General features: G+C 44.5%; 1 protein-coding gene across 1 annotated transcript in view; it reads left to right on the top strand.

Moving 5' to 3' along the window:
- Nucleotides 1–1030: 1030 nt before the first annotated feature.
- The window catches only part of IQCA1 (IQ motif containing with AAA domain 1), a 101043-nt gene continuing 80925 nt past the window's right edge, over nucleotides 1031–21148 (top strand). The window contains exons 1-5 of the mRNA XM_018084494.2: nucleotides 1031–1061; nucleotides 6891–7215; nucleotides 10343–10456; nucleotides 12537–12719; nucleotides 13432–13503. Of these exons, the coding sequence (XP_017939983.1) occupies nucleotides 1036–1061; nucleotides 6891–7215; nucleotides 10343–10456; nucleotides 12537–12719; nucleotides 13432–13503 (720 nt within the window). The 5' untranslated portion in view covers nucleotides 1031–1035. The remainder of the gene's footprint in view (nucleotides 1062–6890; nucleotides 7216–10342; nucleotides 10457–12536; nucleotides 12720–13431; nucleotides 13504–21148) is intronic.

Genomic DNA, 21148 nt, shown 5'->3' with positions numbered 1-21148 from the left:
TTGGGCTGTTGTTGAATATTTCTTTTTATCCCCTCATTCTGTGGCTGGCCCCAGGCCATATTCTTCGAATTCCATCCAAACACCACAATTATGAGCTTCCTCCTGGGCATTCCTGGGGTGTTCTCTCTCCTACATCTCCCAAGCAGTCACAGATCCATCTTTGCCCCTCCTTCCACCCCTGGTGAGCATTAGCACATCATCTTGGTTATGTTAAAGCAGGAAATCAGAGACAGGAGCAAACTGATCACAGCTAAGGCTTAAAGCTGCAGCTCCCTCCCCTGCTTACCTTCATCTTAATGAGCAGGTAGGGAAAGAACTCATGCATTACTTGGACAGTGTCTCCTTTGGGAACAAGCATTGTCAGTGGAAATATCCCAGCAGCACCTGTGCTAGGAAACAGTGGAAGAACAGGCCACAGTTATCAAGAAACTGAGTAGACTGTGTTAACTTTGAGCTGAAAGCCTCCTGCTCCTGGGCAGGGGCAGAGCAGCACCCAGACACAGCACTTGCCCTTTGTACATGGAATTGTAGGTAGCCAGACAGGTGATGGCTCTTTCCTTTTTTTTGGGGGGGGGAGGGAGGAAGAAAAAAAATAAAATTACACATCTAGGATGTTTAAAGCTGAAATAAACTTCATTGCCACACAGAGAAAAGTGTGTTATAGGAAAATGCTGCTTGGGATAGGACAGGATTGTCCTGCTCACCCCAGAGGGAAGGGCAGCCTCCAGCCCAGGCAGGAGCTGCAGCCTGTGGGACAGAAGGGCAGCCCTTGGAGCACTCAACAGCAAAGTTCAACCCAAAATTTAGACTTATTCACTTTGGCATGTCCTCCTGTAAGAGAACAGCCCTTTTCCCTGCCAGCCCCGGGAGTCTGGCTGGAGCAGGTGCCTCAGACCTGCCAAGGTGAGGTGCTGCTGCTGCTGCTCCATGAAGCTGCTCCCTCGCCTTCCCTGCAGTTTCCCATTACATTTCTGCCACACAAATCCTTTATCCCTTATTGTCCTTCTGTCATAGGACCCAAGACTGAAATTGGAGATGACAGAAGCACAGAGCTGTTCACGGTAACAATGCCAGCAGGCTGTGTGTTTTCCTCCTGTCACAACCAAAGCCTGCTGAGGTTTATCCTTTATTTTCCCTAAATGCTTCCAACTCTGTAAAACTTCATGGCTAGAGCAAGCATGCTTAAAAAGTCATCTGGCAGAGTTACATTCACCACCAGCTGAGAAGTTTGGCATAATTGTGAGACTAATCTTATTTAAGGAGCAAGGCAGGCTTAAACAGGCTCATGAGCCTGCACTGCTCTGAACTGCAGGCTAAAGGCTTTTAATTCAGGAATTAATTCAGACAACATTTCAGCCAATTTGGTTCATGTAGTCATAGAATATGCTGAATTGGAAGGGACCCATCAGAGTCACTGAGTCCAACTCCTGGCCCTGCACAGGACACCACAAGAATGCCACCACGTACCTGAGAGCATTGTCCAAACACTTGAAGTCACAGGTTGTGTCCTAAGGCCACACTGATCTGTTTCTGCCTGCACCTGTCCTCCTCCAAAAATGTTTGTCTATAATAAGACAAAAGAGAAAAGAGGGGTCTAGTCCTATAGTATTTTTAGCCCAGCAATCACCCTGCAATACCTGAGCAGGCTGTAGTGGGGAAACAGCTAACTGCTGGCCTGGATCAGCCAGTCTGTTTTTTAGACTAAGTCTGGTGTTTTTAGAAAGAGAGAAAGAAAAAGAAAAGCAGCAGCATTTGTACAAACCCCTTTTCCTCTAGGGGCCTCACTTTCCCCTCCCAACCTTTGTCTCTTGTTTCTTTATTTTACAGAGGCTGCAGGGCAGGGTTTCCCTCCCCAGTGTTTGCCCAGGGCTCAGCACAATGACTGACTTGTGTCTGGAGGGGACTCTGAGGACTGGCCCCTGCACACACTTCCTTGTCACTAGACCCCCATCTTGGTCCCCTCTGCTTCTCTGGGTGACTGCTGACTTGTCCTGCGTGGTGGTGGATAAGTGCTGGGCTCCCTGAGCCCTGCTGCACGTCCCCTTGCTCTCACAAACCCTGTGGTGCTTTCTCCAGTCCCTGTTGATGGCCCAGTACAGCCCAGTCTCATCTCCTGAGAAAGGAGAAACTCAGGTGGTTTGCAGTGGCAGCAGAGGTGCTTCAGAAATGTTTTAACACACACGATTTAGGGCTCATTTAATCACACAGGAGCTTCCAAATTAGGTGATGAGAGCTGGGCCAAATCAGAGTCAAATGTTTTCCCTTCTCTCTCTTAATAGATGCTCATCTCTCAGAATAAAAGTAGGGCCCATGCAGCACTACACTGCTACAGCATTAACGTGGCTGGCTGTGAAAGCAAGAGATATTCCTGTCCTCAGAGGACAGCCCAGAAAAAACAGGCATCAAAGCAGCCCACAGACAAATCCAGGGACAGACACAGCTTGGAGTGCAAACTGTGCCATGTCCTGGAATAGCAGAGACACTATTCCCTTTGGCAGCCAAAACACTTCAGGAGGGGGGTAAAGAAAAGCCACACAAAGGTGACCCCCACCAATGCCAGATTCTACTCTCAGCTCAAGAGCTGTCTGAGGGACAGTTTGCATGCTCAGCAGAAATCCTTCCAAGGTTTTTAAGCCTTAGAACCGGTTTAACACCAGTGAGCAAGCTCACCCCGGCTGCACTCAAAACCAGCACACTTGTCCAAGTGTAGGGAGAGATGGCTCAAGCAAACACGCAGAGTTAGAGGGCCCTGGAAAATTAAAACGAGGCAATATGTAACTTGGCAGGATTTTAAACACCTCTATAACTTGAACAGAAAAAAACATTGCTAAGCTTCGCTCTAAATGAGGAAGCTTTATTTTTTGAGCAATAAAAGTGAGATTCGAACTAGCAATCATGCTATGGCAAAAGAGACTTCTTAAACCTGTGCTTTGGGCTCTGTTTCCACATTGTGGGAGTGAAGAGAAGGACATAAGTGAGGAGTTAAAGCTTTGACCTTCCCTCCAAGCTGTAAGTCACCAGAAAGCACTCTGGGGGCTCTGGAGTTTAGTCACTTGATGTGTTTTTTCCACATCCCATTACAGTGTTGCTTATTTTCCCCATAACACCCCTATTTTGTAGTTGCTATGACAATTTGTAGCATTACTTACACTGCTATATGCATGGAAACATCTGGAGACAGCCTTCTTCTCCAGCATTTAATGACCTTATGCCTTGAGTAGGGAAGTTAGCTCAGTCCTGCTGGTTACCTGCACTAGTTAGATGCTCTAATCCCATCTAATTTGGATGCAATACCACTGGATACAGCTCACAAGCTGCTCATTACAGAACAGGAACGAGCCTACAAGATGAAGCAGTAACAGCAAATAAAGCCAGCACACTCAAGGCTGTGTTGTCCTCCCCCTTCAGTGTGTGGAAGCAATTTAGAAGGATTTCACAACTTAATGCAAAGGGACACTGAGCAAATAGGCAAAAATTCAAATGGAGACTTGGGTCACACGTTGTCTGACTGCCAGGCAAGGAAAGGCAGCCCTTCTCCTTTGCTTTTAAGGCATAACCTTGAAGTTACTCCTCCTTACTCCTCTTGCACACGTTTGTCTCTAAAGCTGAAGGGCTCCTCTGGTTCACAGCAGCTCTGTCAAGTCCCTCAGGTATGGCTATAAAGACCAAGTACACCTGATCCTTCAAACTAGTCCGGGAGAGCTCCTATTTGGGCACCAGTAAAACCTGAACTAAGTATTTTAAACCTGTTCTGGGAAGGGGAAACAAATAGCTCTGCATGCGTCCTCTAGGATTTTAATGAGGGTGAAGCAAAGAAACACTCAAATCACTTTTCTGCTTGCCCTGTCCTGTTATCAAGTGTCTGATGTCCCCATCACATTTTGAACACAAGTCCTATGAGGAGAGGCTGAGGGAGCTGGGGTTGTTTAGTCTGGAGAAGAGAAGGCTTAGAGGCGACCTCATCACTCTCTTCAACTACCTGAAGGGAGGTTATAGCCAGGCAGGGGCTGGTCTCTTCTCCCAGGCAACCAACAATAGGACAAGGGGACATGGGCTCAAGCTCTGCCAGGGGAGGTTTAGGTTAGATGTTAGGAAGAAATTCTTTACAGAGAGGGTTATCAGGCATTGGAACGGCCTACCCAGAGAGGTGGTGGATTCACCATCCCTGGAGGTTTTTAAAAAGAGATTGGACGTGGCCCTTAGTGCCATGATATAGTAATTGGAGTTGGATCAGGGGTTGGACTTGGTGATCTTGGAGGTCTTTTCCAACCCAATCTATTCTATGATTCTATGCCTAACAAACTGCAGCCCTAGGGCCAGGTCCCTCCATGGTGTCAGTCACCCTGACCACAACAGGTACACAGGGACTATATCAGCCTATCCCAGCTGAAAATTTAGCACTTCCACATCAACCTTTTCCTTCAATACTTCATTTTCCAGCGGGCCTGTCCTTTCTTTTGCCCTCATTTACACAAAACTGCTGCAAAAGCTACAATCATACCATAATATCCACAGTCTTAACATCTGACCCACAGCAACGTGCTTGCAATCATCTCAGTGCTTGTCTGCTAAAGAAATGCTTTATGGAAGCAATTACATTCTATCTGTAGTGCCTTATGTTAATGCCCTCCTGGCCCCCTCCTCCCTCCACAGCTCATTCAAAATATAAAAAGAGACTGGATATTTGCTGGCTCAGCAGGAGGAACCACTTGACATTCCTCAGTCAGAGGAGGCAGAAAGGGAGATGATTGTAAATGGGAGCGGACAGTGGCGGGGTCGGTTCTTGGCACAGTTGGCTCTCTGCAATAACCTGCCTGGGAAACGCTCCAGCTCATGGATACCCGTGGCTCGTAAATCAGCTGGGTGGCTGTGGGGACAACCCACAGGGCTGGGCCCCCCCAAAGGTTTATGACCTCCCCACTGTCTGTGAGAAGTCACAGCAAAGTACGCATGACACCGCGCTGTTTCCTCCTGTGTGGAAAACCTCGCGCACCAACACACATCCTCCCGTATCCTGGCTCCAGAGGAAGCGTTCAGAACTCCCATGGATCACCCAGCAGAGCTCCCACCTACTGCTGGCCTTGTTTGTGCCTATCTTTTTCACTCTGCTGGGTTTATTCTGCTTATCTCCTGCACCTGGGTTAATTACTGCAATTGAGTGATACGGGTGGTGCAATAGGATGTAAGTGAAATGGGAAAAAAGGAAGGGGAAAGACCTGGGTGGGCTGCAGAAGCTTTAGGAGAAGCAAGACCAGCTGCATCCTGCAGAAACCCAGATCAGCTGAAGAGCATAACAGACACTTTACAAAGTTAATGGTGCAAATTCAATAGCAGGGTTCAGGTTATTGGTGTTTTGCCAACTGCTGCGGGTAGTCCCAACAGCCCTGTCAGAATCCAGGATGTGCAGAACACCCCACACTCATGGGCTGGAGTCTGTCCTGTCCATCCCACAGGTCCCTCTTGCAGCACAAGCCTCAGGTCATTCTGTACACTGCGATTGGGAATGATAAGATCAGCTGACAGAAGTCCAACTTAGGCATTTACTAGGAAGCACAAGCAATTTTAACAGCTGGCCAGCTTTCCAGGCAGAATTAACACACCAGCACCCCTCAGAGCAGCATGAGGTCTGCTCTGAAAGCTCATCTAATAAAGGCAGGGGCTTCTACTGTCCTCATCCTTTTTTTGAGAAGCTCTAGGAACAGCAAGTGATAACTTGGTTAAGCACATGCATGGGTCTAGATTGCGCCACTGAGGTCAACGGCCTTTGTTGCTAGGACTAACAAACAACAGTCAGTTTTCCCTGTTCCCATTTCCACTGTTTTCCCCTCCTCCAGCATGATTGAACTGGTTTTCTCCCAACATAACTGATTCTCAGTGCAGAAGGAATTTCTTAGCTCTGCTACGAGAGAAGCCTTTTCAAAGATGTAAGATTTTTAACACCTATCACACCCAAGAGTCTCCACCTGGCAAAGAGAGGTTACAAAGGAGAGCAGGACCTAAAAGTGTCATCCCTACACAACAGGTGATAGCACCTTTCCATGACAGTCCTGCTCTTTGAGCCCTTCTCTGAATAAAAGCCTCAGTGCCCAGAGGCCACTTCTTACACCTTTAGGTTGATTTCCCAGGATATTCTGCACTGATCTCCTTTTCTCACAAAAAGCCACTGACAGACAGTCCACACTCACATCAGAGCTCCACCTATTCCCACCAAAACTACCAAGTGAACAGCATCGTTGCCCTCTGGATATGAAGATGGTCTTAGGTGACATCTTTCATGCCACATAATCCTGTAGCCACTGGACCAGATGTTAAGCAATTGCTTGGAGAGCAACAGTTGCTACCATAGAAATAAATCAAATTATTTTCCTCATTTGAATATTTGAAATAATACCCACACCTCTGCTCTAGCATTGGCACCAACCCCATCCTAACCCTGCAGTTAACTGCAATCAACCACTGCAGAAAGGCAGAACAGCAACACAAACTTTAGAAACATCAATTGGTCCTCATCCCAAACATGCGGAGGCCTCCAATAGACCTTCCCCATTAAAGGGCTTTGGGGGAGACATCTTTTCTATTAAACATCTTCTCAATTAGCACCACTGAATAAAACCCTGGCACTGTTGGGGGTTGTAACTTCAAGCATTTGAAGGATGCTTCAAGCGTGTTAAGCATGAAGTTGAAAAGCTTTTAAGCTTTCTTCAGTAAAAAGAGAAACTTTTGCTAATGGTTTTTCAAATATTTTGTAGTTAAAAATCTCTTTATAAATGTAATGTCTCACGTTTCCAGGTTTGTTTTTTTGAGAACTCCACACATACAGAGCCCTGGCACTGTCGTGTGCTAACTCTTGCTTTCATGTCAGGCTAACACGGTCTCCTCTTTTCAACCAGCACTTACTGTAAGATGTGGGCAGACGCCCAGAAAGACCTGGACATCCTGCTCCAGAAAGAGAGGGAAGAGTTCCTGCAGCCAGAGACGAACCTCGGGAAGGTGTCCAAGATGTTGGCCACTTCCTACATCCAGTACATGGAAATCTTCCGTAGCCTGGCGGCCGCCTACGACCACCTCATCCACCGGCAGAAGCGCGCGGCAATCCGGCCGGTGCTGGACGGCGTCATGGGCCGCATCCTGGAGATTAAAATGGAGATGGTGAAGCTGGACAACTCCGAGTGCCAGTACCTGGATGACATCCTGATGGAGCTAAATCGCCCCCTGGTAGGTCTGCCTCTCTTGTGAGGCTCAATCCTGCAGGCCTGGGACACTTCCAGGGATGGGGCAGCGGCAGCTTCTCTGGGCTCCTCACCCTCACAGCCAAGAATTCCTTCCCAATATCCCATCTAACCCTGCCCTCTGGCAGGATTAACTTTGACTGCTTTACTGGTGGTGTCAGTAGCTTGACTCTGACAGATTTTCATGTGGGATTACACAGAAAATAGGAACTGTTGAGTAAGGTACAGTCCACCTCAGTCTGCCCTTTGTGTCACAGTGAAATCAGCCTGGCCAGGCCTCTTCCAGAGGTCACAGGCGATGCTGAGACTTGCACAGACAAGTCTAGTGAAACATTTGAGACAAATCTCTGACTGTAAAGGAGGCAGGAGCCGGGAGCATGTTCAGTGCCCCGGGTCGAGGAGCGCCTGATGGAGGAGCAGCCCTGGACAGCCCACGAACACGAGTATGACAGTGAGGCAAAGTGCTGGAGCTGTGCTCTGAAAGCAGGAGGAGAAATCAGCTGGCAAAGGTGGCTCCTTCTCTCGCAGACAGCTCCATCTATTGTCACATTCAGGTACCACTGCTCTGTTAAAACCAGCTCAAATTCCTGCTTTTTTCCGCCGTCCCAGTTCTGAGATGAGTTGCCTGATATCATTACATTTTCTGAGATTTGCAAACATGTTTCTTTTTGCCACTCCACACTGTAAATTTAGGATGGGAATCACAATGAATTTTAACCAGCTCTACCTTCTGCTTTAATCACTATTTTAAACTGTTTTCAACTATGAGAGAATATAAACATCTCTGGGGAAACTAATCCTTCAAATCATGTTTTGAAATCCTTAAGGATTGCTGTTTTCATGACTTAGCAGTAAATCCACCTGCAGCAAAATACTGGCAAGTCTGAAAAGTCTTGCCTGACACCCACTAAAAAACAAGCATAAATTCAAATTCCTGCACCACACCTTAATTTTAAGAAGGCATAACATACCTACCTACCACAAAAGAAAAGATTTAAGGGGTTTTTTTCAAAGAAAATGTATTTTGCAGTCGATAGGAATACAGATTGATGTTTTTTATAAAAGGTTCACATATTCTTGGTAACAGAACAAAATTACTTGACAAATAACTCCTGTTTCTCAAAGAATCTCAAGGGTATGTCTAGTCCTTCTTTTCCCTGTATTATCGTGGGCTAAAATCCAGCGTAATTGTAGGCAGAGAACACAACAGAATTGTCTCACTTTATATCTTATGTGATATTGCATACTTTGTGCTATGTCACTGTAAGGCCAAGCTTCATATTTCTCCAGTTCTGTACCTCGTGTATTTTGTACAGTTGCCTTCCAACATCCAGTCACTCCATTTCCTGGGCTAATTGTGAAGGTATTTGGATCCGCAAATCCCCGTGTGGAGCCAGGAGTGGCTAAAAAGCTGCAAATTTGACTTCGGGATAAACATCCCAAGCCTATCTTTTCAATGCTGGGCCCCAAAGAGAGATTATGAAGAGAAGCAGGCTCCTTTCAGCCCCAGCATTATGGCTTTGATCTCGTCTTTACAGTCAGTAAAAGTCAGTCCAGAATTACTTGTAGTTAAAGGCCAGGTTAGACATCAGAGATACCTGTCAGCCCTACGTGAGGGTGTCCAGACAAACCCCTTGATTTCTTACACCTCAAAATGGCCAGATTTGTAAATCTACCCACAGTGGTTTGCACTCAAAGTACAATGTATAATCATTTCCATCAACTATCAAGGGTGTTGGAAGGTGCAAACAGGGAGCTTAGCAAGACAAATGTTTAGAAACTGTAGCTGATCAGACCTCTGCATTGATAAAATCATCAGGGATAAACACAGTCCCACTTGGAAGCTTTGTTAGGGTATGCCCTGGTCTGCACAGTGTGTTGCTGAGGGAATTAGTAATGAATCTGGGAATTGGTAGTTCACAGGGGCAGTTTTCCTTGGCCACAGCCTTCCCCACATATTCTGGAAGTTGGAAGGCCTTGGGGCTCACAAGCAGCCCGTTCACCATGTGCCTGGGTCAAGGCAGAAGTCCTTTTCTCCTCCCTGTCCACACCACAGCTGGCACTGAGGCTACAAGGATCAACTCAAAGGTCTCCCTGAGCAGGTTAGAGCCCACCAGTTTCCACAGCAGACAGATCAGGGAGAACTGATAGCTCAGCACCAGGTCTTGTACCTGTCCTGGGCTCCACAAGTACCTGGGGACAAACTACTGCATAATTTGACTGTGCAACTCCTCCTGAGTAGCACGACAGGGTAACTCCTGCCTATATCCCCCATCCCTCCTTCTGGGCAAATCATTTGCTTGAAGAATTCCTGAAAAAGAATATAGGGAACATGGACCAGTATGAACCAGACCTATGAAGACATGTTCCCCCTTCAAGAAATATACTTGCCAGTAGCTGTTCTTGAAGAGTTATCCCTAGTCTTCAATATGATACAAGGAACAGGTTGTGTCACTCTGCAGCATCTTAACTTTTAGGGAACTTTTTGTCTGCTTCTCTGTGTCTTTTGTCATTTCTCAGCAACTGAACAGGAGAAGAATCAGAAAAAATGTAAATCAGTAACATCTTTTTTAAGATGGAATCTAGTAAAGACAGGCTCTTCTAGTCATGCCTCATTTTAAGAAGTGAATGAGATATCTCAGTCACAGACAGTGACAGATTGTTGACAGGTCAAAATACCTGTAGACAAAAAGAATTAGGCTCTGGTTCCTTGTAATGGTTAAAAAAGTGCAAGAGAATGGATCTATTTTTCATGTTGATTAAAACAAGAAGTGGGATGATCACACAACCAGAGCTATTCAGTTTGGTGGAAATCATGTTTAAATTTCCGGCAACCCTGCCAAATATTTTAGCAATTTGATAATATAATTGAGCCATTATAAAAAGAAATATTTTTGGGCTCACATGGTTCAGAAACCAGGTTGATTTATTTGTTTTTGTTGAATTAGGCCTTAAGTAATTGCAAAGTAACAGCAGCTGTTACAGAGGTCGAATTCCCCAACGCTCAACAGTCTCTGTTCTATTTAATTGCTTTGTAAAGGTGTTCAGTTAATCAGTAATGTGATTTAAATGCAGCTCTAAAAAGGTATCTCCTGCCTTTCTTCTTTTTCTAGGAAGACATAGAAATACCCATCCCAAAGTATTTCATTGAAGAAAATCTGGAAGTTCTGCAGCAGAGGGAGAAAACCCTTGATGAGATTTTGCTGAATGCTGGTTTGCAAGAGCAGGTAAATGTATCCCATACCTACACATCATACTTAATTTGTTTAGTTTATAGCCACACGTGTCTGAACACATGAGCCACTGGAGTGAGAAGTACTTTTATAGCAGTTAGGAAGTAATAGTCTGTTTACAGATAAGGCACCAACAGAAAGTAACACCAGATTTTCCTGTCTAACAATATCCAGTCACATCCCGAGTCTGGTTAAGACTGAAATCATTCTGCTCTGCTTTGTGTGTGAGAGTGTCAGAGAAAGGGCAGCACTTTGGCCAAGTTTAGTAGGTGCTTTATTTGTCTAGCTAACCCTCATCATGTAATTAGTCCTACTGAAATCAGGCTGGCCTTAAGCTTTCCTGAACCAGGATTCCTGACTGGAGCGGGCAGAACTGGGAGTTCAGGTCAGCACAGCTGTTGGCATTCGGCTGTTTACAACCCTGAACAGGGAGTGCAGTTTCTGCCGTGCAGCCACAGAGCTGCAGCTGCTGGGAGGAGTAGAAAATTGAGTTTTGGCAGAGCAAAAGTGATTACAGAGAAGTACACGAGTGCTCCAGTGAAGGCTGGTCTGGATTTGATATACTTCTGACCTTTTGGAAATGGTATGTTGCCTATGAGCAGGTCCTGCTGATCCCTTGAAATAAACATGCCTGGACAACCTGGATTCGTGGATATGACAGCCATAAGAGACAGTCCTGATGGGCCACTTAGTCAAACTGCTGCACTCCCCACCAGTGAATTCTCCACCAGAGATTGTGTGTGTTGGTTCCATAAAATAAGGGAGGGAAAGTTCCCAGGGCTAGAAACAGCCCCAGTCAGACAGAGCCTGCAGAGACAGAGCACAGATGCTTTACTGGGCAGCTGCAGCCCCCCTGGCCTCCCCAGGAGAGCTCTGCTCTTCTGGCACTCTGGTGTTGGTTTGAGGAGATCCTGTTTTGGCACATTATATCCTGGAGCCTTTTAGTTTCCCACAGTTTTGCTCTTGCCCCTGTTCAACGTGGCATCCATCATAGATAATGCTGTCTAGTGTGCAACCAGCTCACCTGGGAGCACCACGCTCTAGCAGGATCCAGGTCTCCCATGCCAGGCTGCCACAGAGGCAGAGGAATCAATAAACATGAATAAAATCATCTCCCACAGTGTGAATGCAGTGCCTGTGCTGCACTTCCAGCTCAGTGACCGCTGGGATTGCTAGAGGGTTGTCAGCACTCCTGCACACAGCCTTGGACACTCAGGAAATCCTCACTGCTGTGCAACAGGCCATGGAATTCTCCAGTGTCTGTGGCACTGCTGTTACAGGCAGTCCACCATAAATCAAAAACAGTGGAGTGAATCTGAGCAATCTGCTCTGCACGTCATTTGTCCCTCTGTGTAATCCTGTCGTAGAAAGCCCTGCTGAAAGCAGTAAGTGCCACACAATATGTGTAGAAGGATTAAATGTGAACTGTCTCCAGCTGTAACAGCAAGAAAGGACACTAATTCAGCTTTTCCATGGAGAGCATCAGAGTTCTCAGGAGTGAGAAAGGGGAGTCTGTCTCTCCACCTGCACTGCTCTGCTCTGTTTTTCCCCAAGCCTCTTCTGCCTGGGCTAGGCTGACTCAGAACAGCCTCTCCTTCCAGTCAGGAAAACAACTGCAGTCCCAGCAGCACATCCAGAAACACATCCCTTCAGAAAAGGAAAGGAAAACATTGCACAGCCTAAGAAAAGCACCTTTTAGTAGGACCAAACCCCGTGGTTCTTTATGTCATTTTTCTCAGATGGCCAAAGTTCAGCAGGATCTATGAGCCATGCAGAGCCATTGTGGCTTCCCACTGTAGCATCAGGTTTTCCTCATCACACATCAACACACCAGGCTCACTTGCTCCTCAAGATCCTCAGAAATACACCTCTCACAAGATGTCAAACTTCCAAGACATTGCAAGGTAGCCCTGAGACAGGAGCGTCTGCAGTTTGTGACAGGGTATTTTCATCTTAGAAAGTTTCTACAAGTAGTTCATTCACTGTTTCATTTGCTAATTGAGGTAGGCAATTAACAAAACTTACAACTCTCTTACTTTTCTTTGTTCCTTCCTTTTTGGCTGTGTTGTTGAAGAAACCTGTCGAGGCCATGACACTTCCAGAGGCCATCAAGTTGATCCAGGTGGCAGAACGGGCTCGCCAGGGCCGCAGTCGAGCGAGGTTCATGAAGAAAATTTTCCTGGAAGAGAAAAGAACAACTAAACAAGAGGAGCAGACGGGTCAGAGTCCAGATGATGCTGCCACTTGCATTCAAAAGGTGAATTTTAATTTAACAACTATTCTGGCAAACCCAAATGACAATGTTCTGTTCAGAAGAACAGTTGTAGACAAGCAGAGCTCAGAGGATGGGAAGTGTTCTGCAATTACCACTTTTAGGGTATCCAGCAAGCTAAAATACATCACTTAAACAACTTAACAAAATGAGATAGGGCCCTAGATGTGAGGTCAGTGGAAACAGTCCTGCACTGGCAATGCAGGATGACTTTATAACCTACCTGTTGTTTTTCCATTCTGATTTTTATGACCTCAGTTGCTCTTTCTGGCCTCCCCTTGGAATTCAGTGCATCTCAGAATTCATGCCTTTTCTTGTGATCTCCAGGGAAGAAGTCCATTCCATATCTTGAAAAGATGACAAAGGGAGATCAGTAATAAATTCCAGAAAGAGTCCTTACACATCAATAATTCGGGCAATTCAGCTTGATGAGAACAAGAGCTCAGTCGAAATATTAAGTCTGAACACTTGATGAAACCATGATAGTGTTTTGTTTAGAAGCAAAATATACCAGTGTGAGGGATAACAAACCTCAGAACTTGTTAAAAAAATATCAGATGGCAACCTGTTAAAGAGCAATAGTTTCAGTTGTATATTGTGCCTTTCCTTCCTCTATTTGTTTTTTCCTGTGCCTGCCCCAGTAAAGGAAGCTGTAGCAAGGCCCATTTATCTCATTAGAGCTTTGTTTACAATTCAGGTTTGGCGTGGATATGTCCAGCGCAAGAGAACAGAGAAGATGAGAGAAGAGGAAATGATATTCCTGGGGATCGTAAGTGGTGCTGCCTAGAGAATAGAAAATGCCACCCTCTGTTTGTTCTTCAGACTTTCCAAATTCAGCACAAGATGGGAAATTAATTTCTAAGATTCTTTCTGTTTTAAAAGGAGTCTCTAAGGAATAGAGAACTAAACTGGAATGATAGATGGCACAGGAGTAGCACAATTTGTCTTATGCTGAATGGTTTTGTGCTGTCTATACATGGCCCAATGTGTGTGGCAGATGTGGAAACAGGCTGGGTAGAATGTGCCCCAGGTTTGAGGGAATTTGACCCAGGCATGATAGAGCAAGGAAATTTTATTAATCAACTTCTCAGTCATGACTTCAAGGCACGTGAGCTGCCTTATTTCTGGAGCAGAATTCACGGAGTCCTTAAGGTTGGAAAAGCCCTCTAAGATCATCAAGTCCAACTCTTAACCCAGCACTGCCAAGGCCACCACTCACCCATGTCCCCAAGTGCCACATCCACATGGATTTTAAGTCCCTCCAGGGATGGAGACTCCACCACTGCCCTGGGCAGCTGTGCCAGGGCTGGACAGCCCTTTCAGTGAAGAAATTTTTCCTGATATCCCATCTAATTAAAGCAGCAGTCTTCTTATCCCACCCCTTTGCAAGTCACTGAATGTGTATGTCAAGAATAGGGAAGAGAAACATTAAAACTGGCATATTAATACATCAATATTTCTCTAAGTCCATATAAAAATAATCAAAATATTCCTCCCATCATACTGCAGAAGCACAGGGAACAGCTGTCTGTGGTCAGTTACATTGCACAGAGTGAAAAAAAAAACAAACAAACAACAAAGCACACTTTCCAGAAGGAACCTGTTCCTTCCCCAGTTCTACAGCTCTTAAATGATTAATTTATAATTAACTTATAAACTGGTAGTTTAATTTTGAATTCAAACATGCTTTCTTCTTCTCCCAGACAATTTGGGTGATTTTCTTGCCCAGCAATGGAATTACCCTTGGCTACCTTATAGGGTTATGAAAACTGATTGTGCCTATAGCAAAGATCTCCCAACAGTTAGGAGTAACCTTAAAATGTTACCTTTAGAAAGTAAAATATACATTTTCCTAAGGTTTGCCATGTTAAATACACATAACACCTTATGGATTATTGCCTTTAATATCTGCTGGTCATTAACAGTAAACATGGCTAAACAGAGCAACGGGGCCCAGTTCCGCCTCTGCTTAAGATAAAATTCCCAGAGATTTTTAACTGGAGCAGACCTAATGGTGAATACTTGGGATGTGCTGAAAATGAGTTAGAAATTACACCCTTTGAAAAACGAGCGATTGTTTCCTATCAAATCCCATGACAGTTTCTGTTGAGTCTTAGGAAGGAAATCTAAACCTGGCATCAGATATTGGAGGGTTCACAGCCAAGCCCTTGTTTCATGGTGGCCAGTGGTGGGAGTAACTGATAACTGAGATGTGAACAGCCAGTTTATGGGGAGCATAACATAATCTATATGATCATGGGGAAGGAGGGAATTAAAACCAAACACATCTAGTGTGTTCATTTCCTGACTTCCATTTAGGAGCAAGAGAATTGATGTTTGCTACTCTGCACTCTGACTCATTGCTCTTTATCCAGTATATAATCAAAGGATGTAGGGAAAAAATGGATACCTCTACATAAAATAAAAGAATCTGTTCATCTCTCTAGTGTTTTTATATTTCCCTGCACTTTTCATGCTGCATTCCCTTCCTTAGGCTCCAAAGGAAGTGAGTGGCAAGCAGACAGTGGTTCCCACTGATAGATAGGCAGTGAGCTCCAAAGGTCAAGTCCCTTTGATGTATGGTCACGTCAGACCTCTGAAAAATGACCACAGATCTTCATGTGTAAATATGTTGAATTTGCTTTTCTAATGCTGCACGACTTAGATAAATTAGAAGACCCAGCCATCCATTACCCCAAGTCCATCCCAAAGGAGACTTGACTTTTGTTGCAATAAATATAATTTCTCTTACAATTAGGGCTTTTCTAAAAATGTCTGTGTTACTTTCAGATAAAAACTGCTTTGCAAAAAGAGCTGGTCCATTTGAAGTTCTGAATAATGATTTCTGGGAAAATTCAATTTTGTTGGCCTAAAAAATAGGAAAATAGGTGTAAAACCCAAGAATTGTCCAGTCTTTTGCTTAATTCAGTATTATTTTCTTTACTGTCTATTTGGTTCACAAAAATTTATGTATCTTTTCTGGAATTTGATTCTATTTCATCTTCAGCTTGATGACAGAGTACAAGCCTATGTTCCAGAGATTTTTCTTGGCTCTAAAGTAAAGCCTCATTATTATTATTATTATTTATTAAAGCATAATTGCAGAAACAGCACGATTCCCTCAGCACATGTTTTTCTAAACCTCCGATAAATCACACTTTGATATACCAGTTTAATTTGTGAAGAGCAGTGAGCCTCCTAAGAGCACATATATCTTGATAACTGTATCCTGACCTGTTTCCTGATCTTCCCTACATTCCTGCCATGGTGCTGTTTACTGCCAGCTCCACACGACCACCAGAACCACTGCTCCAGGCACAGGTCTGTGTCACAGCCACACTGACCACGCTGATGGGGCAAGAAAACACATTAAGCTGTCTGAAAGCACACACGTGATGTCTGAACAAACCTACGTTTCCTTGCCCTATTGTACCATTACGGCTCAATTTAACTTACTATTTCTGCAGTTCTTAAACTGGCATGTACTTTCACGGGTCTGCTTCTGGAATTTATAAATTCCCTGTCACTAAACACCCCGGTTAGAGCTTGTTAGGATTGTTTAATTTTGCTGCAGAGCAAGCTACTTATCAGCCTGGTGTAACTGGATGTGTGAACTGGTTTTTGGCAACTGCTTTGTCTCAGGGTAGTGCAGAACAGCCTGAGCCTGACAATGGATCCACACTCATCTCTCTCCCTGCAGGACTCTCCTGACAGGGCAGACCCTGCAGGAAGTTATACTTATAATCTCAGAACACAGGCTACTGCAAAGAGGAAAGGCTGGTTTTAGAATAAAATGTTAGGATAAACAGTTTGCCATCAGACTGATTTATGACAGGGTAGGAGGATGTAGGAGACCAGAGGAACAGTTGGCTGGATCGAAACAACCAGGTGGGAAAAGAACATGAGCCCAGGTGTGCCCAGGAGGCCAAGAGACCGAGGGCACCTGGCCTGGATCAGGAATAAGGTGGCAGCAGGACCAGGGCAGTGATTCTCCCTCTGTGCTGGGCACTGGTGAGGCCACACCTCAAGCACTGTGTCCAGTTCTGGGCCCTTCCATTCAGGAAGGACATTGAGGGGCTGGAGTGTGTCCAGAGAAGGGAATGGAGCTGGAAAAGGGTTTGAGACACAGTGGACCAGGACAGATAAAAGGACAGTGACACATGTGATGTTTGGCACACTCCTCTTCCCTGGATTTAAAAGCTGCTGGATCCTGGGGTGATGACTGTCTACCTTCCTCTTTCCTTTTCCCTTCTCTTTCTTCCCCTACCTTTTTGTTCTCAAAATACACTGTAAGCCAGACCAAGAAATTCCAGTCAATGCCTTGTTAAGTGCCTTGTGTCTGGATAAGCTAAAGTTTGCCAAGTGCCTTATTCTATTGCAATGTTCTAAAGTTTGAAAGTAAAAGTTATTACTGAACCCCCTGAGAATTTTGTTGTTTCTGCACTGCCCAGAGTAAATCAAACTCCTTTCCCCTAAACCCACTGAATGGGCTGGGGAGCTGAGGAAGCAAGAACACAAAAAGACAAGTCTCTCTCTCCCACCTGCACTGCTCTGCTCTGTTTTTCCCCAAGCCTCTTCTGCCTGGGCTGGGCTGACTCAGAACAAACTCTCCTTCCAGTCAGGAAAACAACTGCAGTCCCAGCAGCACATCCAGAAACACATCCCTTCAGAAAATCAAAGGAAAACATTGCACAGCCTAAGAAAAGCACCTTTTAGTAGGACCAAGCCCCGTGGTTTTTTATGTCATTTTTCTCAGATGGCCAAAGTTCAGCAGGAGCTACGAGCCATGCAGAGCCATCGTGACTTCCCACTGTAGCATCAGGTTTTCCTCATCACACATCAACACACCAGGCTCACTTGCTCCTCAAGATCCTCAGAAATATACCTCTCACAAAATATCAGACTTCCAAAGATACTGCAACACCAAACAAGCCCCAGCTGAGGGACCAGACCTGCTTTTGCAGCTTTGAGGCAGGAGTTCCCCCAAGGCCTGGATATCCCCTTGCTCATGTTTTCACTTGATGAGCACAAGTGATCAATCCCAGCAGAGCCAAGTTTAAATGCTTAAACAATTCATAAGACTGAGTCCTGTGTGCTCTGGACATGCACACATGGAAGCAAACGCCTTCTTGTCTCACAGGTACCTCTGGATTTACAGTTACACAGCTCACAATGTGCTATGCCCTAATTCCAGCCCTTCCCAAAAACTTAGTGGTGTGACACACGCTGTTCTGTGATTTTCTTATGTGGTATTTCCACCATCCTTCCTTCCTCTATATCCAAGGCCAGGTTGGACAGGGCTTGGAGCAACCTGGGCTAGTGGAAGGTATCCCTGCCCATGACAGGGAGTGGGACTGGGTGAGCTTTAAGGTCCTTTCCAACCCAAACCATTCCATGATTCTATGATCCTTTTCACATGAAAGGATCCACGTGGTCTTAAATAAAAAGCTGTTCTCTCCTTCCTACCTCTTTTAAACATACCCTAATTTAGGCATGTTGTCTCAGATAACACTTTTATTTATATCTGAGAAAACAGTCTGCCAAACATTCTTTCTTATTTGAATTCCTGATAAATATAATTCATTTCATCCAGTCAGAAAAAAAAATTAGCATTTCCCAGAATAGCTTTCTGTGTAAACATTATAGACTATGGCTAAATAAATATTACACACGGTTTAACAAACTGCAAACTCCATAAAGTGAAATTTAAAATATTTCTTCAGCTCTTAAAAGTGAGCAGTTCCAACACTGGTACAGATCAGGCCTGGTTTTGCCAAGCATAAGATTAAAATGACTTTTGCTTTACTTGCAGCCTGGATGTCAGCACAAAGTTATCTGTTATTTCACCAGGCAGCGATAACTAATCTGTCGTGTTTTCAATAAGAATTTTTAACCTACTTATTTTTGAAACAGAAACACTCTGGGAAGCAAGAAACAAGCTAAATAATTTGGCTTTCATTGGCTGGACTCACACTAACAATGAAATCACTGCCTTGCAGAGCCCAAAACACACTTGCCTTTTTTAGTACAAGTTGAACAGCATTGCCCAGGTATAATATCAGAAATAAACACAAGCAGAATTATATAAACTCATGAATGGTAATGTTTTCTCCACTTCAGATTTTCTTATCTTCTTTCAAAATGCTACGTATCAATATTTTCCTAAATATATATTCCATAAGTCAATAAAACAACCATTTTCAATATTTTTTTAACAAGACCTCCTACTACAGATGCTTTGTTTGAACGTATATGACAATTACTTTAATTGGCAAAGCCATTGAAGTGAATCAGAGAGTAGGGAAGCTTTAATGAATGCAATATATTTTGCTTACTTGTTCCTTTTTTGTGCCTAATTTAGGAATTCAGCCATATAATTGATTTGGCTATCACTATTTGTGTACCATGGAACCTACATTAATACAATTTTCATTTGGGAGGTTGGAACGAGATGAGCTTTAAGGTGCTTCCAACCCAAACCGTCCTGTGATTCACGAGACGAGAGACCTCTTGAAAACACATTCTTCCCTCAGCCAGGCAAATTACACTGGGGAAATAACGAAGCAAGAACACAACTAAATCCTACATCAAACTTTCAAATGTAGTTTGGATCACAGTTTAAAATTCAGTAGAATCATATCATGAAATCACAGGATGGTTTGGGTTGAAAGGGATCTTAAAGCCCATCTTGTTCCACTCCCCTGCCATGGACAAGGACACCTTCCATTAGAAAATAACAGTTATAAGTCAAGGACAGCCCCTGGTTACTTTGGTAGTAAATTCTTTTAGTCTACTACTAAGGAGTTACTTGCCTGTGTAGTTCAAATATAAAAAAAAAAAATGAATCTCACTTTTACTACTGATGAAAATAAGTGACTATTAAAACTACTTTAAAAATACTTCGCTTGGGAAATGAAGTTTTTACTCAAGAGAAGCAAACTATACTAGCACCAAAAATCAGCAATCTACAGCAAAATGCTACACAACCAGTACATTTTCTGAAATCTTACAATTATGGCCAGGACTGGCTGTGGCAGAACATTTCCTGACGTCCCATAAAATCAGGGAGCATGTGTTTCGGCTCTGCTGTTCCAGGTCTACAAAAAGAAGCTGTCCTAAATTAACTACCCAGCAATAAGAGCTGCAATAAATCTACCTTTCAGGCATAATGTGAGCGTTAGCCTTAAAATGCAGAGGCAAATGAAATGTATTTATTTCCCTGACATGAAGACTGTCTCCCTCGTAAGCGTAATGGGACAATTGAGGAGCAGTTAGTTCCACAGCGTGGGGCCTCCTCCCTGTGCCAGTGTAGCCCTGAGCGTGCTCAGCCAGCCTGCACACCTCTAAGTGCTTTATAATGAACAATAAACTGGCTGGGAGGGAGGGGGCAGCTGACTCAGCACAAAGGAGGTTCTTCAGGCCAGGAAAATGATTGGGGTCCTGAATCAAAAAGGGAAAACAGAGACGGAATTTCGTAGAATCCCAGAATGGTTTGAGTGGGAAGGGACCTTAAAACTCATCCAGTGCCACCCCCTGCCATGGGCAGGGACACCTTCCACTAGCCCAGGTTGCTCCAAGCCCCGTCCAACCTGGCCTTGGACACTTCCAGGGATCCAGGGGCAGCCACAGCTTCTCTGGGCAACCTGTGCCAGGGCCTCCCCACCCTCCCAGGGAAGGAATTCTTCTGTTTATCTGATCTAAATCTACCCTGCTTCAGTTTGAACTCATTCTTGTCACTCCAGTTCCTGATGCAGAGCCCTTCTCCAGCTTCCCTGTAGCCCCTTCAGACACTGGAAGGTGCTCTGAGGTCTCCACACAACCTCCTCTTCTCCAGGCTGAGCAGCCCCAGCTCTCTCAGCCTGTCTCCATAGGGGAGGTGCTCCAGTCCCCTCATCATGGCCCTCCATCACACTGGCTTACCTGGGAGCTGTAGGGAACATCTTCCTTCCTTCTACTGGTGGGTCTTCCACTTCCCTAAAACCCAGATCCTCTTTGGGGAGAATAAGGGGAGATGAGTAAAGAACAGAAGAATCTCATCAGCATACTTGTGACTGATGAGTTGGAATAAAATTCTTTTTTAGACAAATGTCCATTTTGCCTTATTAATTTAAACAAGGGTTTTAAAGACAAAGCCCATCAAACATTAGATAAGCCTTTTAAGTTAATGGACCATGTAGTCCTATTTTCCCACAAACTCAGGAATCTTCATATTATGTCCTATTTTTACAGCAACATCAATTATTAATATGTATACTTTTGCTGACAGAGGACCACACTAAAAATGTGAGTTTCGTTATCCAGTTCTGGGTCATTAACTGTGAAAAGCTTGTAAATATAATGGTTTATTCACATGGGAAGCCTTCATTAAGATGCATTATTCTACAACTGATGTGGCATCATTGCATTATCAAGTT

This window comes from Manacus vitellinus, unplaced genomic scaffold (assembly GCF_001715985.3).
Source record: "Manacus vitellinus isolate BGI_N305 unplaced genomic scaffold, ASM171598v3 scaffold_71_pilon, whole genome shotgun sequence".
Lineage (NCBI taxonomy): Eukaryota > Metazoa > Chordata > Aves > Passeriformes > Pipridae > Manacus > Manacus vitellinus.
The sequence above is the reverse complement of the archived record's forward strand: the minus strand, read 5'-3'. Positions and strand labels throughout refer to the sequence as shown.